Source organism: Silene latifolia, chromosome 3 (genome assembly GCF_048544455.1).
Source record: "Silene latifolia isolate original U9 population chromosome 3, ASM4854445v1, whole genome shotgun sequence".
Taxonomy (NCBI): Eukaryota; Viridiplantae; Streptophyta; class Magnoliopsida; order Caryophyllales; family Caryophyllaceae; genus Silene; species Silene latifolia.
This window is the reverse complement of record NC_133528.1, coordinates 116407344-116431299: the sequence shown is the minus strand read 5'-3', so window position 1 is coordinate 116431299 and position 23956 is coordinate 116407344. Positions and strand designations below refer to the sequence as shown.

At 35.8% G+C, this 23956-nt stretch overlaps 1 protein-coding gene across 4 annotated transcripts; it reads right to left on the bottom strand.

The window, feature by feature from the left end:
• Positions 1–3069: 3069 nt before the first annotated feature.
• Positions 3070–17156, bottom strand: LOC141647888 (peptidyl-prolyl cis-trans isomerase CYP59-like). 4 transcript variants are annotated; one of them, XR_012545885.1, is made up of 14 exons: positions 16929–17103; positions 14956–15078; positions 14281–14503; positions 14107–14157; positions 13152–13243; positions 12937–13036; positions 10244–10366; positions 10080–10157; positions 9019–9065; positions 8878–8933; positions 8537–8577; positions 4876–5919; positions 3979–4147; positions 3070–3896 (listed from the first exon to the last, which is right to left on the bottom strand). XR_012545885.1 is itself a non-coding variant. In XM_074456255.1 (14 exons), the coding sequence occupies exons 2-14, from the start codon at positions 15051–15053 to the stop codon at positions 3323–3325; spliced, it is 1713 nt and encodes a 570-aa protein (XP_074312356.1). In that variant the 5' UTR covers positions 15054–15078; positions 16929–17156; the 3' UTR covers positions 3070–3322. The 4 variants fall into 4 exon arrangements, 3 of the variants coding, with proteins under 3 accessions (XP_074312356.1, XP_074312357.1, XP_074312358.1); XM_074456255.1 differs by having other exon boundaries at positions 3979–4111; positions 5823–5919; positions 16929–17156; XM_074456256.1 differs by having other exon boundaries at positions 3979–4111; positions 5823–5919; positions 16925–17102.
• Between the last annotated feature and the right edge of the window lie 6800 nt (positions 17157–23956).

Sequence of the window (23956 nt, the reverse complement as noted above, 5' to 3'; positions counted from 1 at the left end):
CCAGTTCCTGGTCCAGTCGAGCCATGGTGAGGGTCTTAGAAACACGTGTTTATACACGATACAACCAACAACAACAAACACAACCTAACCCTAACCATATGTCAGTGGTGGTCCGGCAGGTCTGGGTCAGTCACGGCATGAGTCACGGTCACGGGTCACTCAAGGTGGTCACGGCATAAAATAATTAGAAGACGGATTAGTTATGAAACTGTTTTGTTTAAACTTACCTTTAAGACAAATAAAGAGGGTAGATCTCTCTCTCTCTCTCTCTCTCTCTCTCTCTCTCTCTCTCTCTCTCTCTCTCTCTCTCTCTCTCTCTCTCTCTCTCTCTCTCTCTCTCTCTCTCTCTCTCTCTCTCTCTCTCTCTCTCTCTCTCTCTCTCTCTCTCTCTCTCTCTCTCTCTCTCTCTCTCTCTCTCTCTCTCTCTCTCTCTATTATATGAGATGTATTATAAAAGTGATAAGGTGATGTATGGAGGGATCAAGCTTGTATTTATAGGAGTTGTAGGTAGGAGTTAGGAAGTTTTCAAGAATTCCCTTATTTTATTACGTCACATATTATTATTATTATTATTATTGTTGTTGTTGTTGTTGTTGTTGTTGTTGTTGTTGTTGTTGTTGTTGTTGTTGTTGTTGTTGTTATTGTTGTTGTTGTTGTTACTACTAATATCATTGCTATTATTATTAATTACTACCGTCCCCAGTCAACCCGTCTTACACGCCTATTACTACTCCGCCTCATTATTTTATTTTTCTTATTATTTCCGTCTTATAACAATTCGTAAAATATGATTTAAATAGAATTTTATAAAATACATTTTTCACATTTTATCGTAGACTAACCTTTGACCAAACCTTTAAAATATGGAGTATTACAAGAATATTCAAATCATACACAGACATTTTAACCCATCCAAATGTACGTGAAAACGAGAAATAATAAAATAGAAAACGAAAGCGACAAATATATACAGTATATATTTAAAATACATTATAAACTTGGAAATAATTAATTTTATAAGAAACTTATCAAATAAAAAATTATTATAAAATTCAAAGCGTTACACAATGTCAAGTAACTTACGTAGCAATTCACCACAAAATTTAAAAAGTTATAAAATCAATGTGACAAATAACGAATTCCAAAAATCCGAATATTACCCTGACAATCGGCTCACTCGAGTTGGTTACAGGTCGGATCATACCGATTTCGAATTATGTCGGGTCAGCGACGGGTTCGGGTCGGCTCGATTCATGTCGGGTCATCTTCGGGTGACAAGTCGGGTCGAGTCATTAGCGGATCAGGTTATCAGCATATATTTTATCTTATATATTAAGTTTTAGATGGTAATTTTATGTTTAAACAATGGGTAGCTGTATTAATTAAAGTTTTAATTGCCTATAAATTTGCTCTTTAATTTCCCATAAACTTATCCAAATCAATTTTTAACAAATCATTCCAAATTTACATTTGAGTTTTGATTGCCTATAAAATCTCAGATTCACACTTGATTTTCAAAGAGATCAAAATAGGTAATATTTCTTCTTAATTTTAATGAAATTCATACATATATTTTTTAATGTTGTATTCATGATTATTGAGTAACATTATGCAACACAACCATTTTTATTTTTAATTTGAACTATCGTGATGCAAAAAGGTTTTAATTTGAATTTACCTAATAAAAACTCCATAATATATATGTATATGTATATAATTAAATTGGTTAATTGTTCTGTTTTGGTGATAAATGTCGATTTCTTGCAAATCTTATCGTTATTTTCTTTCATATTATTGACTTTGTTTATTTACTTTATGAATTTTCAATATTGTTCTAAAATTTAAAGCATTTGCAGCTATTTGAGGAAGGACAAAGAGCCAGAGATAAGAGGACTTTATTATATCATTCTTATATCACAAACAGTTGCTACGCAAGTTCTTAAATTTGAGTTCGTTTTTTTTTTCTTGCATCGGGCCTCCACTTTTCTTGAGACAACCTTGATTATCATTCTAATCATTTTTTGTATATCTTAAAGCTTCTTTGTTAAGCATAGTAATATTTCGGCTTTGTTTTGCGTACAATTTGATCCTTTCTCGTAATTCGTGAATAATAGTTTTTTATTTTTTAATCAATTTGATTTGTAGCAGTTTTTTTATAACTTATATTGATTATGCCTGTAAACTAGACCTGGTAAACAGATCGGGTCGTGTCGGGTTCGTATTCGTGTCATATGTAAACAGGTCACAAACCTTCCAACCCAAACCCGACCAAATTAAATCTCGTGTCGTGCTCGTGTCGACCCACTTACATAAATGGATCATCAAGCCTCAACCCTAACCCGTTAATTTCGTGTCGGGTTCGTGTCGTGTTTTCGTGTCATACCCATATTTGAAAAGTTTAAGTATATTTATGTGATGGAGAATCAAGAAAAATTAGGATTAATTTAGTAAACAGATCATTCGTGTCGGGTTCGTGTTTAGAGAGCTCAGCCCAAACCCAACCCAATTAATTATTGTGTCGTGTTCGTGTCGACCCACTTACATAAATGGGTCATTAAGCCTCAACCCAAACCCGTTAATTTCGTGTCGGGTTCGTGTCGTGTTTTCGTGTCGTGTCATTATTTGCCAGCTCTACTGTAAACAGTCTAATAATTCTAAATGGCTCACTTCAACGCAGTGTGTAAGTAATGAAGGAATTTATTAGTCTAAATTACGCGAGTTAGGTGTAACTCAATTGGTTACCTGGACACAAAAGAATTACTTAAGACCATGTTCTATTAGACCGAAACTTTCTAAACTCTACCGAGTTAAACTGAACTTAGGTGATGAACAAATAAACGAAAAGAACCTAAACAGAACTAATCTAAATTTATAGGACCTAAATTACACAAATGAAATAACGGGATCTTAAAATTCTCAAGTGTTTAAGACAGACAAAATCAGTAAATATATTTTAAAATGACTACGCTTTTGTAATTTTGAAATTACTACAGCATCAGGTTGTATATTGAAGAACCTTGATTGCCTATTCGGATTTTGAAAATATCATGATATATTTACCCAGCATTACCAAATATCATTTCTAAATAATGATTAAGAAAATAACTATCACGTCATAAGATAGCATAATTTCATTTGCAATACGATCAACACACAACAAAGTGACCCAAGGATTTCGCAAATAAATGGTGTTTAACCACAATTAAATGGTGTTCACAGTTTTCGCCAATCTAGTTACGGTAGATTCAACTATATCTAGACCAAGAAAAACTGATACATCCGCCCAAATTCATCAACCACAGCCCCCTCAGTATAACTAATGTCACCTCCTGTCATCTCGTCGTCTTATGTCACCACCACCACGACTGTGGTCCCTGGAGCTTTTCCCATCTTGCTCCACTCTTTTACTTGGAACCTCAAAGTCCGAAACTCTCCTCTTGCTCCTCGGTTCGTCTCTCTCGTCCCTTCTACTTCTATACTCATCTCTTTCAGGCTCTCTCTTCCTGTAACCTGCTTCTTTCTTGTCCTCTCTATCAATATCAGAGGACCTCTTTCTATGTTCATTATTATCCCTCGTTTCTCGATAATCCCGGTTATTTTTCTGGTCACTGTGCTTACTATCATGCCGATCGTTACCATCGCTCCTATCATGCCGATCGCTCCCATCGCTCCTATGATCTTTTCTAAAGTGTCTGTGATCCCTCTTACCATCATGCCCCAGTTTATCATCTAGATCTCCTCGTCTATGTCGGTGACTCGAGTCTTTGCTTCCATATTCTCTGTGTTTTACATCAGCAGTAGCATTGCTGCCAGATTTATGACTTCTCTTATCTCCTTGATCTCCATGTCTTCTTTCTTGTCGTGGACTTCCACCTTCATCAAATACCATCTCATAGCTGCAAATGTAAGTAGTGTCATTAAATACAAGGCATGTTTAGGAGATGAGGGTATCAACAGGCCAAAAGCTTGATCACTAACTCTGCATGTTTAACTCCACCACGCTGCTTATTATCATCCTTCAAGATATATTTCTGATTTGGGAGGGTATTAGACCCATCAGCACAATCTTTCGCGAGATGGTCTAGTGAACCACATTTGTAGCATCCTTTTCCTGCGTATGAAAGAGAAGGGTAACCAGTAAAATCCCCTATTTACTAAATGAATAGGTGAACTCACAAATTTCCCTCCAAAAAGCATCTTTTTAAATAAGGAAGTTATTGATAATTATTAATTGTATTCACTAAATAAGGAAATTAATAATTATAATGTATTTCATTGTAAAATTATGTTCACTAAAATTAATATTTTCATCAAATTATATAATTTTCATTAAACACTAAACTATTATATTTTAATTAAAGTATAAATAATATAAGATTATAAACTATTAAAGTTTTTATTGATATTATTATTTGATAATGAGTTGACTCATACTATTCATATATAAACAAAACCATAAATGATTTTTTTTTTTGAGAGAAAAGAACAATTCATTAGTTTTGATTACTTTCATAACAAAAAAGTTGAGAGAATTTATAAATTAGAATCATTAGTGTTGTGGTATAAAAAATACTTTAAAAAAAAATATATTTCAGCACATTACTCAATCCTCTTTGATTAATTTTAAGTTTTAATTTATTTTTTTGCTCGAAATAAAATATAATAACAAGAATATTGAACAATTAATGAGATACCATTATTATTTTACAGTTCAATTTTACTTGGTTTCTTGAATAATTTTACTATTCAATTTTTTTCCTCAAAAAATAATAACGTAAAATATGAAAAATTAATAAACTGCTAATTTAGCATGATTAAGTAATACAAAAATAAAAAGTCTACAAATACCGCTCATTCATTGCGCGGGGTCTAAACTAGTAATTTTAATATTACATTAAACTAAAGATTGAGCCCATTTGTATTATAATCAACTAACATATACATCCTGGTGTAATAGAAATATTAACATTTCGATCAGGTTAAAAATCATCATCACTACACCAACATTCCAGAGATCCCAAAAGTGATGGGGAAGGGGGTTGTCTTACCACTATGTTAAATGCCACAGAGGATATTTTTGAATGGCCGACAATGAAAATTGTGTCAAAAACTGCATCAAATGTTATTTTGTAATAAAAAGAACTACAAGTGTAGTGATTCATGTTGCTTCAATCTATCATATTCCAAAACCAAAGAATAGTGAATTTATGGATCCATTAAAAATGAAAACTCCAACCTGGGGACTCAATACAAAACCAAAATAATTGTAGAAGCCATGTATTATCTTTATGTTGCAATAAATTTTGCAGGCGATCAAACATCGCCAAGTTCTTTCCAATACTATTTACTCCAGAAAAGAGGTGCTGGGCAGGGCAAGAGTGAGGACTAAGCATTTTGTATTTGGGGCCAAACTATTCAGCCAAATAATCCATTATGAAATTTTTTAATGAACATTTGGCATTTGTTGGATGTACACAATTAAACAGATAGCAGTTGTTTCCCATCACCCATAACATTAGGTCGAGAATAAAATGAATGTACACAAGTTAAAAGATAGCAGTTGTTTGCCCATCACCCGTAAGGTAAATAGGTAGAGAGTTCCCAAGTTCGGACTGACTTACATCACAATATAAGAAGCGCATAAACTTTTAAAGCCTGAAAAGATATTCAGCTGAAATATAAAGCTTTCAGAAGTTACGTTCTTCAGAACCAAGATTTCTTTTGGAGAAACAAATTCAACAAAAGATGTAAGCGGGAAAAAAAAGGCACAAGTGTGCACACAAGGGAAAAAAAGAACCATCTAGAAACTATCAACAACCGACCTTGGATTCCCTTCCGCCGAAATTGATTCCATAGCTTGGAAACACTCTGACTGAAATCTACGTGAATCCTCCGATCATCAATTAATGCATTGTCCATCTGCAGCAAATATATGTAGGGATTATTTTTCAAACGTTCTTTAAGATATGCCTTCTCCCATTACTTTGTTTCACACATTCACCTCTCTTATTTCATTTGGGAAGGGGAGACAGTTTGGAAGGTTGGTTGGGGAAACTACAATAAATTCCTAAGCTCGTCATGTAGACTCAGTTCGAATATCATGTGCACATCTCAGGGACAGTCGGCTTTTGCAAAATTGTGGGACAAACTCATTTCAACACAGAAGTCAAGCTTCTAACTTATGGACCACCATTGCTTGAGACTTGTTATTTCCCTCCTACTCTAACATAAAGTCACCCACAGTTACTCTTTAACATCCCTTCTTCACTAACTACTGAGTTGTCAATCACTCTATCCACCTACTTTCTTTCTTTATCCCTAATGTAAATCCTAGTTTCTTACTTCATAGGGGGGAATACCCTAGTTTATTACCCCTCACATAAAATAATTGTATTTGACCCACTTTCAGCTTAAACATGAGTAGAGACGAAGTGAAGAGGAAGAAATAGCACTTGAAAGAAGTGGGAAAGAAAAAGAAGGGAAACAAAGAGTACATGTTCAAAGGAAGGCAACACGCCAGAATGTTGACCTCATGGCTCGAAAAATGAGTTTTAGCAGTATACACCCTACATAACTCCTCGAAAAAAATATATCCACATCCACTTGAGAAGGAGAAAGAGAAGAATGGGAAAACTTGAAAAAAAAAAAAAAAAAAAGGAAGGGCACACAAGGAGCACAATTCAAGGGGAAGTCAACACCTTAACATGTCGAAACGTTGGTTTTTTTGGCTGAACAAGAGTTTTGGTAGTGTTTTATTAAACTATCTATCAGGAGTGAACAAAACAACAACAACAACATCAGAGCCTTAATCCCAAAATGATTTGGGGTCGGCTGACATCAGAACTGTCCATGGGTGAACGCACACCTCAAAATGCGAGTAGAAAAGGAAAAATGAAAAACAGAAGGAAGAGCGGAAATGTAATGCAAAGTCAAGATAAACTTACGGGTTTTAAAATCGAATTCCGGATTTCTTTTATAAAAACTTAAAATTTAAATCGAGAGAAAAGATTAAAACGCTTTTGAAAACCGAAATAGAATTAAGGATCCGGAATGCCTTAAAAGTAAACCAAGTAAAATATATAAGAAAGTGGTTGGTAAAAAAGTGTAATGAAGGAGAGAAGAACAAATAATTAAATTTGTAAATTAAATAAAAAACACTAAATATGTATACTAAAAATCCACATGTATCCTTTCCCTCCATTGTGCCCTCTCCGTCACCATACTCTCCTCAAGCCCCAGAAAGCTCATATCATGCTCTATCACTCTCAACCATGTCTGTCTCGGTCTTGGTCTTCCTCGACCTCTAGGGACTTTTTCTGTTCTCCAAGTCTCCAGCCTCCTTACTGGTGCGTCCATAGGAGGAGTGAACAAAACACAAAAAAAAAAAAAAAAAAAAAAAAAGGTTGTGCATTGCCAAATGTTTTGTAACGAATAATGTGAAAAACTATTGCTATGAATAATCCAAACTATTGCTCACCTTCTCTCAATAATCAGAACGTCAATTTAACTCAAAATAAACCATAATATTACCATCCTCTACTCATACAACTCTTAGTAACCAGTTACCTGCTGGTCAGGTCACCTTTAAGAAAAAAATATTCTAAAATCATTAAAAACAAACCAATGATTTACTCCATCGGTCCATCCCCTTCCTCCCCTTAACTCATCTAATCCTCCATCAGACCATCACCAAACACAGAAACCACCCCTCACCGCGCTGTAACCACCACCACATCATTATCAACACGAACTCCAACACCAAAACATACCATCCACCACCAAAATAGCCTTACCACTTAACTGATATTATCCAAAACAATCACACTCGCAGTCCCGTCATCGCACATCGCACTGACCACTACGTCGACATAAACGAGAACCACCATCTTAGGCGTATGAGGTCGGGGAATACCATAGGTTCGTAGTTTCCAAATTTCATATATATTATTTTAAATCCGAGTTTGAGATCCGAATAGAATACCACTTCTTTTGTGATTAGAAGCCCATAAGCCGTCGATCGTAGTGGTGTGCAAGTCGTTGTAGCCGTCATTCTCCCACCATGTTGACTATGTTAGCCGCCTTCACCGCCATTCGTGGTTGTGTGAAAGCCCGATTCCATCATTTATGGAGGATTTTCTGGGGTTTGGTGTGTGGTTAGGGTCGGAAGGACAACAGGAGACAAAGATTTAGCCAAAGATTTTAAGAGTTGTCCAATTATTCATTGAGGTTAAAGGTTCAGGGTGCTGGAGTGATATTGATGTTTGCCGGTTGGTGATGGTGATAACTGATAACTGATGATAAGGCTTATTAATGGAGGATGGAGTAGGATTAAACAAAAAATGGGGTTCACCTGCTTGTTTACCGGTTTTCATAGGTTAAAAGTGACATAAGTGTAGTATGAGAAGACGATGGTAATAGTACGGTTTATTATGAGTTCAATTGTTCGGATTATTGAGAGAAGGTGAGTAATAGTTTGGATTATTCCTATCAATTAACCCAAAAAAAAAATTCAGTATGGTATGCAATGAGAGAAAACCTTAAAATAAGCTCGCTCACAGGCATCTTTATCTTCAAACTCTGTTACAATCAGATATTATGTCAGTCCACACAGCAACATGTGTAACAGAAAATGCTGTCATCAAACGAAATCCAAATGTTGACTAATGCAATGAGGACTATGTCTGGATTCTGATGGCAACTTAGGAATATTTTACACAATATTTCTTTAATGAGCCTTCCTACTCAAGTACTTGCAAAACAAATGGCTAGAATCAGTTTTTTACTCGTGAGATTTATATACATAAGCCAATATGCAGATATTGTGTAAATGACTTGATGTATGCTTGCATAGAGTGCGAATGTTAATTGTGTACTTACCAATGAAAGCATAGCAAAGGCTGTCCCCAGTCTTGTAATCACGAATAACCTCAGCCCTGTCAGATATTAGCACAATTAGTACTTCAAACAGGTTCCATATCAACTGGAGCAATCTATAGATAGATCACATGTTAAACGTACGATGTAACAGTCCCAAAACGTGAAAATATTGTATGCAGGTCCTCATCCTGAAGAAAAAAACATAACATAAGACATGCATAAGTTGTTGTCTGGAATTGAGAATGTTGTTATACATTTAATAATAATACTTGTAAAGACAAAATCAAGTCTATCTCCCTTTCCTTTCCGTCAACCTTTCAGGACACAGGTTGTCCGGGTATCAGATTTTCTTTCTCCATACATCTCCCTTTCCTTCAAACATGTCTCCTAAAAAAAACATCCTCTCTCCTTTGCCTCCAGTTTTTGCATCAATGAAACTAGTATTGTCAGATACATGAACGCTACGATGCTAAATTTTTTTGATCCCGGATCACATTCATGCTCTTTCAATTTTAATAACCAAGGGGTCTAACACTTTTCTAATCACTCCCACTGCTTTTGGTCTGCCTCTTTTTGTTACACAGATCATGAGTGGAATTTTCATAACTTCTGGGGTTAGCAAATGTTTTCTCTTGACATGCTTGCCTCTTGCGATTTTTAGTCAGCAGATGCCACACTTTACGTTTTAATGTATTATCTTCTTTTTCCGTCTTCATATCCCCTCTTTTATCTTTCTTTTTTGGTTTTTACCGACTTTGTATCTTCAAGCCTGTGATGCTCGGACTTGGATACGAGGATCCGACACGGGTACGGATCTAAGTGTCGGATCCTTGAAATCTCAAAAACAAGGACTCGGATACGAGGATTCAAATTTAAATTTGGACTCGGCTAATTTTTATTTTTTTCTGAAAAAATTGATTATTAGTTAAAAGAAACAAAGAAAAGAAAGGAAAAGTAGTTTCTTCATGTTTAACATGAATGAAGACTTTATTACAGCATTAAATTCATGTCAAGATCACTCTTGATATAGGGCCGCTGTTTTGCATAGAGGGTAAGAATAAAATACTCTCACACCGATTTCTCATAGAAGGATCCGTCAAGGATCCATGTCCAGATCCGTGTCCGGATCCTGTCCACCGGATTCTCAAGGTCAGGTAGGTGAAGAGTTCGAGCATCACAGCTTCAAGCAACTCAGTACTCACCTCTGTCACCGGATTAAGTTTACACACAAACAACACATTCTCGGGAGGCTTTACATCTGCTACAGGGAGGTCACCAATCTGTTGCATTTAAAAGTAGATGTGAAGGTTTCTTTCAGCACCAAGTATGGATACACGAAACACAGATAAATCAGTAATTTACATACAGTCTCAAGTACAACAGCCCTAGAATGTGCTTCCTTTGTACGAATAGCTTCCTCAAGTTCTTCTGGAGCTAATTGTGAATCCATGGGGACCCAATCATCTTCGAGTCTCACTTCATCAAAAACCTTAAATACATGCAGGGCAAAATTTAATAAAGACTGTCAAAAGAATTGAGAACGGCCAGACTCGAAAAAAGACCATGATACAAAATGTTTGAAACTCATGGAAAAAATCCCATGAAAAAGTTATACCAGCTTGTATTTGAACAACAGAGTATGTAAGCTCAAGACAGATACTTTAAAGTCAATGCTACTCTGTTTTTTTAGGTTACTGTAAAGCGGGAGTCAAGTGCTCCATTCACACCAACTTCACTTTTCTTCACTAAGTAGATAAGATTGCTCACGATAGTTTGAGAGTTTGTAAATGAGTGTCGCCCTTTTGTGTCCTTGATATCAGTATCCTACATTACTCATCTAAACAACCACAAAATGACTCTCTTTGCTAATTCAGGAAATGCGAGCAACACGGAAAAGAAAAAAATAAAAATATAAAAATTTGCCCCTCACTTTTGGACAACAAAATTTGTAAAAGTTGGGAGTAACTATAATTCCACCAAAAATAAGAAGCCTATTCACAACTTTGGCACTGAATTCAGATATTTAACTCAGAGAAAGAACAGTCAGAATACAGATACCATGGTCCTCATTCTCCTATGTCCATTGCCCATCAAAAAGTAAATCTGTCAATATGCTGTCCATACATAAGAAGACCAAGCCAAGCAACACAGCTTACTATAAATAAAACGCCCAATCATGTCCTTGCCACCGCTCACTCCCTTGCTAGTTGCTACAATTACATATTACTTAGACTGATAGACATCCACCAATTATCCCTGTTTAGCTTCCAAGCGTTTCGGTAAAATGTTGATCTTTGCGTGATTAGCTGGTACATCCCACTCATAGCCCCATATGCAAAACAAATGCCAATTTTCTTCAATAGCCTTGAGGAGAAAACTTTCTTTAAAGCGAAAACAATACAATGGTTTTTATAGAAGGAATTAGTTGCCACACTTGCATTTTACAAGGTTTGTTCGACCATCAAATTAGCGTATGGTTGTGCTTGTTAGCAGTACAAAAGATATTTTTATGTGAGGTCATAACCCATAAGCAAGATAAGAGAATTACCTTTTTTTGAGTTTTTCCACCAATCACAGCACAACCTTGATAGTTGAGGCTGGGGCTTTGGAAAGGAGAATAAGTAACGGACCGAAATGCATTTTAGCAGAGCTGTTTCTATTTGAATTATTAGTTCTGGACTTCTAAGTAACAATTGGATTGCCTAGTGTTCAACACGTGGTTACCAGATTCACTCGAGTAGCCTACGACCAGCTAATAGCTGAATAATTCGCACACATCAGTTCAGAATTCTTTTGCGAGTTGATTTGGTCTAATTCCTGAATTGATGGGCTCTAACTCGTGAACCAACTCGCTTGAATTTCTATATCAACTCACCCAAATACACTCGATATTAGCGGTTCGTAGTGTTATAGACATAAAAAATAGGAATGTTAGGTTTAACCAGGACCAAACGCTGTGCTTAGAAGCTTGAATCCACAAAATATTAATTTTGATAAGATATTAAGTTTTGATATTATCTTAGTTTTAGGATGATGACTGGACTTCTGATTTCCGAAAGGAATATTAACTTAAGATTAATAAATAAATATATAAATAAATAAAGACGAAGATGAAGATGAAAATGAAAAAGTAAATAAAATAATAGAATATAAGATCTAACCATCCTTTCTACTCGCTCAATTCAACTCCACTTGTCACATTTCTCTTTTGTACACTATTCACAAGTAAGAAAAATCTTCCAATTTCCACCTCGAAAATATATTCATGAAGGATCTTGTTTACTTCGTCTTTAGGAGTACATTATAATTATCAAACTTTTATAATTTTTACAAATACGTACCAAAAGATATTTGCGATGTAAAACACGTGTTGACTTATAGTCTTCTACTCTCTTCCCCATTCCTGCTGTTACACTCTCTTTCAAGTCTTGTTCCCTTAATTCTTCATTCCCTAAAATTCCTCTATTTTCTAATTGTAATTGTCCTGAATTTACCCTAAAAAGTTGATCAAGCAAGTATCTCAAACTCTCTTAACCTACCAACAGCTGGAAGAGGATATCCTTAGCCTAATTTCCTTCGACAAACTTTACCCAACTTTCATCATCTTAGCTATACTTTGATTAACCCAATGTTTGAAAATCCAACAGAGAGGACAAGGGAAGGAGGGCAAATGGCAAAATCAAAGCCATTACAATAGGCAGTCAACTCAATCTAGGTGAGTGATTAAACTTTTTCAGCTACATAATCGTCAAGATTTCAAGCACCTCATAATCAGTTCTGCATTCTTATAGCAACACCACAGTCAACCATCATAATCCCAAAATTCCTCTCAACTCTAAAAGCAACACCCTAACACTCCGCCTTGAATGCCAGTGGAATTGTAATTTGTAAAGGCAAATAAGGAAGTGGCAGGCTAAAATGGGCATTATTTCCAACAAGCACTTGAGGGAAGACGATTGCTAAAGAGGAAATATAACAGAACAAATAAAAGAAGCACTACTACAAGTTAGCAAGATAACATTAAAGGATAATCATATCAAGATAGGAAAGGTTGACCACCTCTTCTTTTGGCTTGCCTTCCGGGGAAGCATCAGGAATTAATTCTGCCAGTTGTGAAGGGTCTTCGAAAGGGTCATCAAGAACATATGTGTGCTTTATTCTGTTGCATGCATGTGTATTCAAAAGCACATATTACACATTCACACAAGTTCAAAGTACGTGCCAGCAATATGAACTCAAAGTCCATCAAAGCAGGACAAAGGTACAATCATTACCTTATATTCTTAAAAGGCCGTCCCTTGTCATCCACGTAAGCTTCATTGATTCTAATTAATGTTTCATGTCCTTCTGCAACCTCTCCGAAAACCTTAGCAGACAATTAATACACGTCAATTTAAGTGTTTCATGTGACAAAAAGGGACATATAACACCATCAAGGGCACTTATGGAGCCAAGAAAAAGAGAAAGTGATGATATAAGCTTCAACTACCAATGATGCACCCATCTAACGATCATTAAAAGCTTCCTTTCCTATTTTCCCCCTATTTATCCTTCATAATCTCCCAATTAAAGAACACAAGTAGTTACTTATCAGCAATAAAACGACAATGTAATCAGGAATCTAGCAGCACATCAGGGTACGCATGCCATTAATTAGCCAACAACTCAGAACAGAACATTTTTCCGTCAAACAGATTTGATATTAAATTATTAATCTAATGTCATAGTGCTAGGCATGGTCAAGCTATTTCTGTCATTCGCTAATGACAAAGAGCAATGAAATATAGCATTACTCCTATGACTGTTATGAATGTAGTGTAACAACTATAAAAATAATAATCATAAAAAAAAATTAAAAATTTCCATGACCTGTAACCATCAAATATTATAGAAATATAGGTCATATTTCAGACCCTACAAGGCTCTAACCATTATTGATGTTTTCTTCTCGAAAGAGTTACAAGGCATAAGAGATGGAAGAAGAAAAAAAAGGCATATCAGAAGTAATGAAGGAGCATACAGAAGAAGTGAGTGATATTCTAAACAGAGTACAAACCAGTAACACAACAGTAAATAAATGTAAATAGAAACAAAACTATTTTGTAATAAGCACCAATAGCAATTGCGAATTCATTTTTAGCTTACAGAAATAAACTTATAGAAAAAACACAATAATCCCAAAAAAGGAAAAAAAAAAAGTGGACAGATCAACCTGGAGAAACCACTTACAGTATGTTTTTCATCAAGATAGTCGAGATCATCCCGCAATGTGATGTAAAACTGAAAGCAGAACGTAAAAGTGAATCAAGAAAGCTTATTGTTTTTGGGCACATACACTTGTTTCTCCAGCAGAGGCAAAAGATGGAAGTAGCTTAAAAGTTACAAGTTCCATGAGATCTTTACCTGAGATGCATTTAGATTCTCCCCTGCACTAGCCATTGCTACAGTACCTGTCTTCAAGTGCTTCAAATCCGGGTGAACCTCATCATTGAAAAACCGTGCTTGGTCACCATATATAAACTTGTAGATAGAATCTCCACCACTCCCACTACCTGTTGGATCACCCGTTTGGGCAGTAAAATCCTTCTGCACTGTGTGAAATAAACAGCCATTGTAGTATTTTATCCTGCATATAAATGTGAAGCAATATCTTCAGTTTAAAATTCATAAACTCAAAAGACAATTTCATTATTTTATTTTCAACTTAAAGCGGTTATGTTATTAACAGTTATTGTTCCAATTTCCAGTGGACGAAAGAGTCGTCGTATTTTGATTTTGAATTATCATGGAATAAACGCCTTGCACTTGATTTTATTAACAAGTAGTAGCAATTATGAATATGGGTCATGTGTAAACCAGCTGTTTGTATTGATAACACAAGGGTGATTCATTTGTAGGAGGTCCAGCATCCGTCCCGAATCCCGTGATTATTATTTCCGTGCTGAAAGGTTTTCAAAAACATGTCCGTCCTATCTATCAGGTACTTAGGTTTTGCCGCTATTGTCACTGCCGTCATTTGTACTCAGGTTTTGCCGCTAGCCCTCAAAGAAAAGAGAGAAAGGGAAAGAGAGAACATACTTGCAGAGCTTCAAGAAGTTCTTGCAAGTTAAGGGACAACGATCAGTGAAGAGGTCAATGACCAAATCACCCAAACTAGTCACAATCATCACAGACATTGTATTATACGTCTGTCTTTACTAACTGCAAAAATTCAATTAACAAACAAATTTTAACTAAATTTCAAGAATATCATCTAATCCGTACTAGATACAGATATACAGGCAAATCCCAAATCCTGCGAGGAGATATATACAGGCCCGGTTCTGAGGGTTGTCGAGGGTTGTCTGGAGGGGCGGCGGCCTAGGGGCCCATTGTTCAGAGTTTTAAATAATAATAGTGGTAGGAAAAGAAAAAAAATCTAATTTAGTAAAAACAAAGCAATTGCTTTTCTAATTTCTCACCCTGACTCTCTACCCTCTTTTTTTTTTCTAAGACCCGAATTCCCAACTCTTTTCTTCTTTAATTGGAAATTTAGAATTTAGAAACTCATCTTCTAATTCCTAAGCAACGGTTTCTTAATTTCAATAGCTCAAGATATAAGATATATGATCATTGATTGACTGATTGAGTCGATCATAACCTTAAAGCTTTTATTGAGATGGTCTTCAAATGTGGTAGAGTGAGGCTCTTGATAAAAGTTAACGCCTTAATTAAGAGTCCTTTGGTCAACCACCGCCAAAATTATTGGCCACCAACCTCTTGGCCAAATTACCACCAAAATTGCATTATCTCACTACTAAAATTCGACCACCACTCCTTTGGTCACTATTAAAATTCGGCCACAACCCCTCATGGGAGATATTATTTTTAAACGAAAGCAGCAAACCACTCGCCCAAAACCCGGCATGGCTCATCCCAAAATCCACAAAGCCTCTTCCGCTACACAAAAGAATTGCATTATACCCACTCTAAATTATGACACTATCCTTCTCTCACTACCAATTTCGGCCACCATATATATAAAAAAAAAGTTGTCTACCCTTTGGCCTTTGCCACCATCCTCTTAGTTTTCACGACAATCTACCGTGTGTAAGCTACAGATCGATTTTTAATAGAATTGATATCGTATCTTATTTATTAAAGCAACAACCACGGAGCCTATGTGTCGCTCTGGGGTTGAAAGTCAATAAGTCAAAAAAATACATTTTGTATTTCATTTTCAGTACCCACGTTCTACGGTTCTATATGGGAATTAACACAGCATTATACTTGGTTTCTATCAAGTCTTAATTGTATACTCCGTGTATAATAAATCGGTTTCAAGTAGCTATAATTACAACAATTATTTCAAGTAATTAAATTTTATGACTATTGTTTGTCCTCTACATTGTTCGATGATTTCCAATATTAAATATACTAAACAATAAGTATTAAATATGTCCAATAACAATATTTACATTTTTAAAAACAAAAAAGAATAATAACAAACCCATAATTAATTGAAAAGCCCAGAAAAGGAGAAGAAAACCCATAAATTTACCAGAAAGTGACAATAATGACAAAAAACTTCACGAGTAATTATTAAACCCAGAAATTAGAATTGAAAATAAAGTATATAATTTAAGACAAATAATCTTCTTATTCTTCTACTGGATTTACCCCAAAAGAATAAGTGGACAATTATCTAGAGTAATTGATGCATTTTTTTTTTGTAATTGGAAAGGTATACGCAAAAATAAAATTCAAACACCACTGATTTCACTTGCATTAACTAGCACATGTACATTATCCCTGAAAATCAAATAAGCAAAGCTCAAAGTTTAAAGCATTCATTCATTAACTAGCACACTCTTCGACAAATCATCATAGCAAAATCAGACGAAACATATGAAATTAAGAACAAATTAATATCAATTGAACAGCAAATTAATACAGTACTAATTTAAGGGCAAATTCGTTTGAATAGAAAAATGAATAGCAAATTCGTATGAGATTTAATTCAAATAAGCATATGAAATTAAAAACAATAAAAAGATTAAAATCATACTTACTAAATAATTGATGGATTCGAAATAGGAATTAAAAAAAAGAGGGATTTATCCTTCTTGCTGGTCGTCGTCTTCGCCGGTCACTATCGTCGTCGGCTGCCGTATAATCTCAGTTTATGGTTAGAGGTGACTTTAGGGTTAGAGCTAGAGGTGGGTTTTGGGTTCAAGGAAAGAATTGGGATTTTGGTAAAGAAAGATAGTAAAATAGGAGTCCAAATTCGAGTCGTACTTACATCGGTTGAGATTGTTTTCTCCAAATATTTAATCGTCCTAAGCGGTTATTTGGTTAGAGCATACACATCCAAGAGGAGAACATCATCCTCTTATTTTTTCACTCTCCATCTCAAATTTTGAAACATCACAATATCTTCCATCTCACTCATTTTCTCTTTTCTCCATCCTCTTCTTAAAACTCTTCTCATATTTTTTTCCACATCAAAGAGGATCCTCATATTCCTCTTCTTTCAACCTTTTGTTAACAAAAAATAAAAAAAGAAACAAATTACATTCCACATGGTAGATAATGGTGGACTAATGGGCACAAGGGGCAATGTTGTACATCCTCTAAAAGTAAAGGAAGTCTTCCTCTTCCTCTTTCAAAGAGGACATCCAATATTGGTTCCACATTGAAGAGGACATCCTCTTAGATGAAAGAGAGTACTAAGAGGATGGTACTTCCTCTTCAATGTGGGTGCTCTTACCCTCTTAAATCATGGGAAGTAGAAATTCCCATGAATTGCTTAAATATGATGTTGTTTGGTTGCCCATTTCATGGGAATTAGAACTTCCCAAGAAACTTCAATTCCTCCATAATGTAGGAAGTTGCTTACCTAGCCCCCCTTGGTAAGTGCAACTTCCCACATAAATTCATTTTCCACGTGACAACCAAACAACATTTTTACAATTCACATGAATTACAAATTCACATGAACTTAACTTCCTAGGAACTCTATCTTTCCATAGTGAACCAAACAACCCCTAAATTTAATCATAAAAGTAAAGGGAAAATGAAAGTTAGAGCAATAGCAATAAAAGAACTTTATATTAAGTTCTTTTTATGTCATATCATATTTAATTAGTTTCAATGTTTAAGAACTTTTGCCCACAATATATGACATTTGTATAAAGTTCTTAAATAAAAGATATAAAATAAGTAATTGGTCTTCCACATTTTTCAAAGTATGCTTATTGGTTCTTAAATTCCCATGTATGAACAGTCAAGTTCTTATTTTGGAACTCAATTCTTAAAATTAAGAACAACCTTTTACTTACAATAGAATAACTTTTTATTTTGGGTTCTTAGTAATCACCCCAAGACTAAAAACCACTATTGTTACTGCTCTTAGCAGGAAAATTATTATTAAATGGGGTTGAGAGAAGGAAATGGAGAGGATTCTAATTCGAAAAATAGAACCACGTGTGTTACTGTGTTTGTTAGGCTAAGATTTAAATTTTTTTATTTTTTTAAAGTATACGGGTCTAAGGGTCGGATACGGGTCCCCTAAATCAGACCCGAAATACTTGTCTAAGACTCATACCTGACCCATACCTGCACATAGACCTGTCAAAACTCGACCCGACCCGCAAACCGATCAAAACCCGACCCGTAAAAAACCCGCAAATTACCCGATATTTTAAACCCGAACCCGAAATTAACCCGGCTCGTAAATAACCCGACAAAAACGGGTCGGGTCGGGTTAGGTAACGGGTAACCCGTTGGGTTAACAAAAGAAACACACCCTTTCCAATTAAACCCTAAATTCCAAATCAAAACTCGTCCGCAACCTCTCTACTTCTCTTTCATGTGCTCATCTAAGGTTTCTCTCATCATCAATTGATTCAATTGGCAGATTCGTTCGTGTATCAGTGTATGTCTTCTTTTTTTCCTTGATCTTTTTCGCATGTCTTTTTCTGTCATCATTAATCGTAAATTCGTACTAGCTCCATAAATATATATAGTTCCTATTGTAAACCTAATTCACTATATTTCCGTTTAACATATGAGGATTTTGAATTATATAGTTAATTGACTTGAATAGAGGCCATATGATCTTTCACATGTTTACAAGTTTGTTTTTGTATGGCTTAGTATTCCATGAGACATTATGATCTTTGTTATTGTATGGCTTAGTATTCCATGAGACAGTATGATCTTTCATTTCTTAAAAGAAGCAAGACAGGCTATTTGAAACCCACTTTAATTAATAGCAATAGACTAATTGAACCTCTCACGCTAAAAATATTTTGTTTTAGACTGTCTTTTTTAGAGACTACATTTAATATTCTATAATAGTTGATAAAACACATATGTATTCAGCACTCACAAGTTTGATTCGTTTTTTGTGCGAACAAGTTTGCTTCTTGAAGTGCCCATTATAATTGCTAATTATTAAGTGCTGCCAAATTGTTAACTTATCATTGTTAACTTTGATTTCAATTTGCTTGGTGAGTCATTTCTCGACATGTTTGCACAATTTTGTCGATGGATTAGATTCTAGTATGGTTGATATAGTTTATCAATGTGGTAGAATGCTATTGTAAATTTGTAGTGTGGTAGCATTAATTCCCATGCCTTTATCTTTCCAGCAATCATGGCACCGCATCGATGACAACGTGCACGAAAGAGTGGAACAAATGCATTTCCATCTCCATTAGGTCGAAGTCATGTTTCTTCCTCTTCGTCCATGTCCCCAGGTAGTGTTTATTCCCAACTAAAAATTTGAATTTTTTTAAGTATGTAGCAAGTTTTCATATTCTCTAATCGCACTTTTTTCTCTTAACATCCAGGCAACTCTTCATCCCCTTGCTCACCAATTGCAGAGAATACTCAGAATTCTTTGCTAGTTGGTGAAAATGCTGAAAATTCTGTTGTGTCTTCTGAGAAGAAAGGAAGAAAATAGACGTCCCCTGTTTGGCGCCACTATAATAGGTATCCTGGCAGCAACTATGCAGATGGATTCCAAGAGCAATTTGTTTGTATTGCAAAGGAGGGCAAATGTTGCCCGATTCTGGTATGGGTACATCTAATTTTAAACGTCATACTGAAACTTGTGATGCACGTCCAACTGGACAGGGTTGTGAAATGGTTGCTGAAAAAGATGGTTTGCTGGTAAATAAACTTAATCATCTTTTTTACAAAGAAAAAATGGCACTTGCAATCATAAGACATGGATACCCTTTTACTTATGCTGAACATGAAGGGAATAGAGAGCTTCACTTGTATTTGAATGACAATGTAAAGTTCATTTCTAGAAATATCGCTAAGAACTATTGCATGAAAATCCACAAAAAGGAGAAAAAGATACTAAAGGAAATGATGGTTGGGGTGAGTGGAAGAGTATGTTTAACTTGTGATGTGGACTTCTTGTGTTGATCAAGGTTATCTTTCCTTAACTGCTCATTATATGGATGATGATTGGAATTTACATGCTAAAATTCTTAATTTTTATCATTTGAAACCACCTCATGATGCTTTGAGCATGCACGAAAAACTTTTGGAATTTATCAAAGAGTGGGAACTTACAAAGAAAGTTTTTACAATCACTTTGGACAATGCTAGATGTAATGATAACATGCAAAACTTGCTAGCTGAGAGTCTTAAAGTCTACTCTCCTTTGATTCGTGATGGAAAGTATTTTCATGTTCGTTGTTGTGCTCACATCCTCAACTCGATTGTGCAAGAAGGTTTGAAATTAATAGACGGGGAGTGGCTAAAGTTAAGAAACTTGTTACTTATATTGGTTGTTCTGAACGCCGTACTTTAATATTAAAGGAAAATGTGATTGGTTCTAATCTTGACTGTTGGAAGGGACTTTATACGGATTGTCCTACTAGATGGAATGCAACCTACAAAATGTTGTGTAGGGCGCTTTATTTTCGTAAGGCATTTGTGAGTATGAGTTTGTCTTCAAGGTACGATGCCACATTTCCACCTTTGCCCACTGATGAAGAATGGGATAGAATTGGCAAGATATGTGCTCTTTTAAAGCCATTTGATGAGATTACTACGCTCATGTCGGGATGAAAGTACCCAACGGTAAATCTTTACTTAAAAAGTGTGTGGAAAATTGAGGTTCTCTTGTTGGAATATGAATCCTGTGAAGACGCGTTTCTGAGGGATATGGCACAAAAGATGAAGGTGAAATTCGATAAGTATTGGGAGTCTTATAGTTTTATTCTTCGCTGCAATTCTTGATCCCAGGTTCAAGCTTGAGTTTGTAAGGTACTGCTTCACATAACTTGATCCTCAAACTGCTGAAGCTAAGTCTGAAGCTGTGAAAGTAGAGCTTTATAAATTGTTTGAAGAGTATGTGAAAATGGATCCTTCTATTAATGGGGGTTCAGCACCAACACAAGTTCAAGACAAGCTACCAGTAAGTAAATCTGATTTGATCATACAATGTTCTTATGCTGACCTGCTGCTGCTTTCCTACTTTCCGCAATTTAATGTTGTTTGTGAATATTTTTTTAAGGGGTTTGCTGCGTTCGCTAATGATGTGACACCCCCATATACCAAGTAGCCTTAACAAGACCTTCCCTAGCATATACAGGCGTTACCATCTCGGTTGCCCGAGGACAGTAATAATTAAATGTCGATAAAAGAACAATTCAGTTACATTATAGTGATTAATAAAACTAAGATACATAAACATAAAGGTACAACCCAACTACTGTCAGCTCTATGGACTGCTTCTGTCATGACTCGTGAAAGACTCATCCCGCCAAGCACCCAGCTATCATCCAGATCACAATTTGCTAAGACTGACTGCTCACCATAAGGGATCACGGCAGACACAACAGAAACAAACAAGAAGACAAACCACCCAAGGTCAGAGACTGAGGAAAATACACCAACAACTGCCGACACGTTACAGACACAACAAAACACACACAAGCCACATTTCCTCCAATCCGTCATTGTCACCGACTGTCCACTGGACCAGCCCTGCCAGTGGGGGACCGCAGTCGTACCCACTAAATCTCCGCTCATCATACCGAGCGATAACCTTGTCCCATTAATATGCACATCCCCTCCCGTGGCGGGTTCCACGGAGGGCGAAACTAGGGTGTGAAGCCACTCCCGCAAGTGACTCCACTCAGCCGAGGATGCACCTCGAGAACCAGAGTCAACAATCACAATCAGCTGTACCACAACAACATAATCAAAACAACGCAACATCAACTAATTACCACAATCAGTCAACCATATCGACATTACATCAATTAAACCACATCACGGACACTCTAGACAACCAACAGTACTGAGTAGGCGAACCTACCTTTAGGCAACCGCAACGATTCCATGTCCGACCACAAGATATCAATCAACCACGCAACGCACCTATACAAACAGTACAACCATCTATCACTACCACTACAAACCTAACTGGAAACAACAACGACAACGATGATGATGACATACCTACGCATAGCAATCCGGCGTCATGACCGCTACCCGACTCACGCAACCCATCCCCATGGCAAAAGCATCCTCAAGGACTCCAATAGAAGGGACTATGGTGAAGGGAAAGAGGAGAGACGACATTTAGGTTTAGGGAAGAGAGGCGGAAATGATTTGCGGTTTCTCAAAACACGACTTATAAATCCTCGTTGTACACACGCTACTCGATCGAGTACCACACCCTCAAAGCTTACCACGTCACAAGACATCCCTCTTGGGGTATCCCAAGGTCTAGATCGGTGTCTAAGGTCAGTCAACGGGTCCCTAAAAGAACGGGTATTACAGTCTTCTCCCCTTAAAATGAACTTTGTCCCCGAAGTTCGACTCATCCTCTCCCGAACCATACGACAAGAAAATCAAAGTCAACACCACCGTTTACCCGACACAGGTCACCATAACTGTGTAGAAATACCATCCCACTACGTATGTCCATCAAACATCATCATCATCCACCTTAGCACATAATACCCAACACGACTCCCAGCTACTCACAAACTTTCTTTTGAATTACTTGAACGCATACCAATCACATAATGACTAACTCAACCATCACCTGCACCCACTGCATGCTACTATTAAACGTACCTCACCACAACTATTAGACTATACTTTAATCCATTACTTGTCAACAACTACCGATTACGAAACATACAAAACAACGATCCTACCATCGATTTACAACAACACATACTACAGATTCATACAACACATATTTCATTCCACTCTATTACCTTAACCACAACACAATTCTGCCAAAGACAACTCCACTGTTGCTAATAACATCTAATTCTCAAGCCAACATAACGAATAATTACTGAAAATTAAGTGTACAACATGCTATTTTATTCAACAATTATAAATTCTTACTCAACTACACAGTGACCACTATGAAATTATTCAAACAATCATATAAAACTATTCAAACAATCATTCACATACTTTAAAATACCACAAAAATACTGTAAAATTGTTATAATTACATCATTTTTCCTTTGCAACATTACTCTTCCCCTCTTAAAGGAACTTCGTCCCCGAAGTTTACCATCAAACAACTTTCCTGTCCCTCAAACCGATATATATTATACCCATTTGACATTACTCATAAACCGCAAAACAACCGTGATTCACACTGTCATGACCTACTCTTTGACATACATAATTACAACTCGTATAAACGTAAAACCACTGAAATTATGTAGCACACCGCAATGTATATTATTACAGACTAGCAGCAAGGTCACCAATTGTTTGTTATACGATCATATTAATTATGCTACAACACTATAACCATTGTATTCTATTTATCCAATTCGACTTGATATAGCCTACAAAGTTATACAAATACCACCGAGAACTGTGCAAAATGACCAATATGCATACTTGACTCATGACAGCAACAACACTTTCTTGACATTACGTACACGTGACTCACAAGATATATATATATATATATATATATATATATATATATATATATATATATATATATATATATATATATATATATATATATATATATATATATATATATATATATATATATATATATATATATATATATATAGAAACC

Excerpts from the sequence above, each read along its gene's own strand:
- LOC141647888 (XM_074456255.1), bottom strand. The coding sequence starts at position 15,053 with ATGTCTGTGATGATTGTGACTAGTTTGGGTGATTTGGTCATTGACCTC. Across the intron at positions 13,244-14,106 it reads ATCTTGATGAAAAACATACT|GTTTTCGGAGAGGTTGCAGA; the intron begins GTAAGTGGTTTC and ends TTGTCTGCTAAG. Across the intron at positions 5,920-8,536 it reads GTGAGCGAGCTTATTTTAAG|ATGGACAATGCATTAATTGA; the intron begins GTTTTCTCTCAT and ends TATTTGCTGCAG.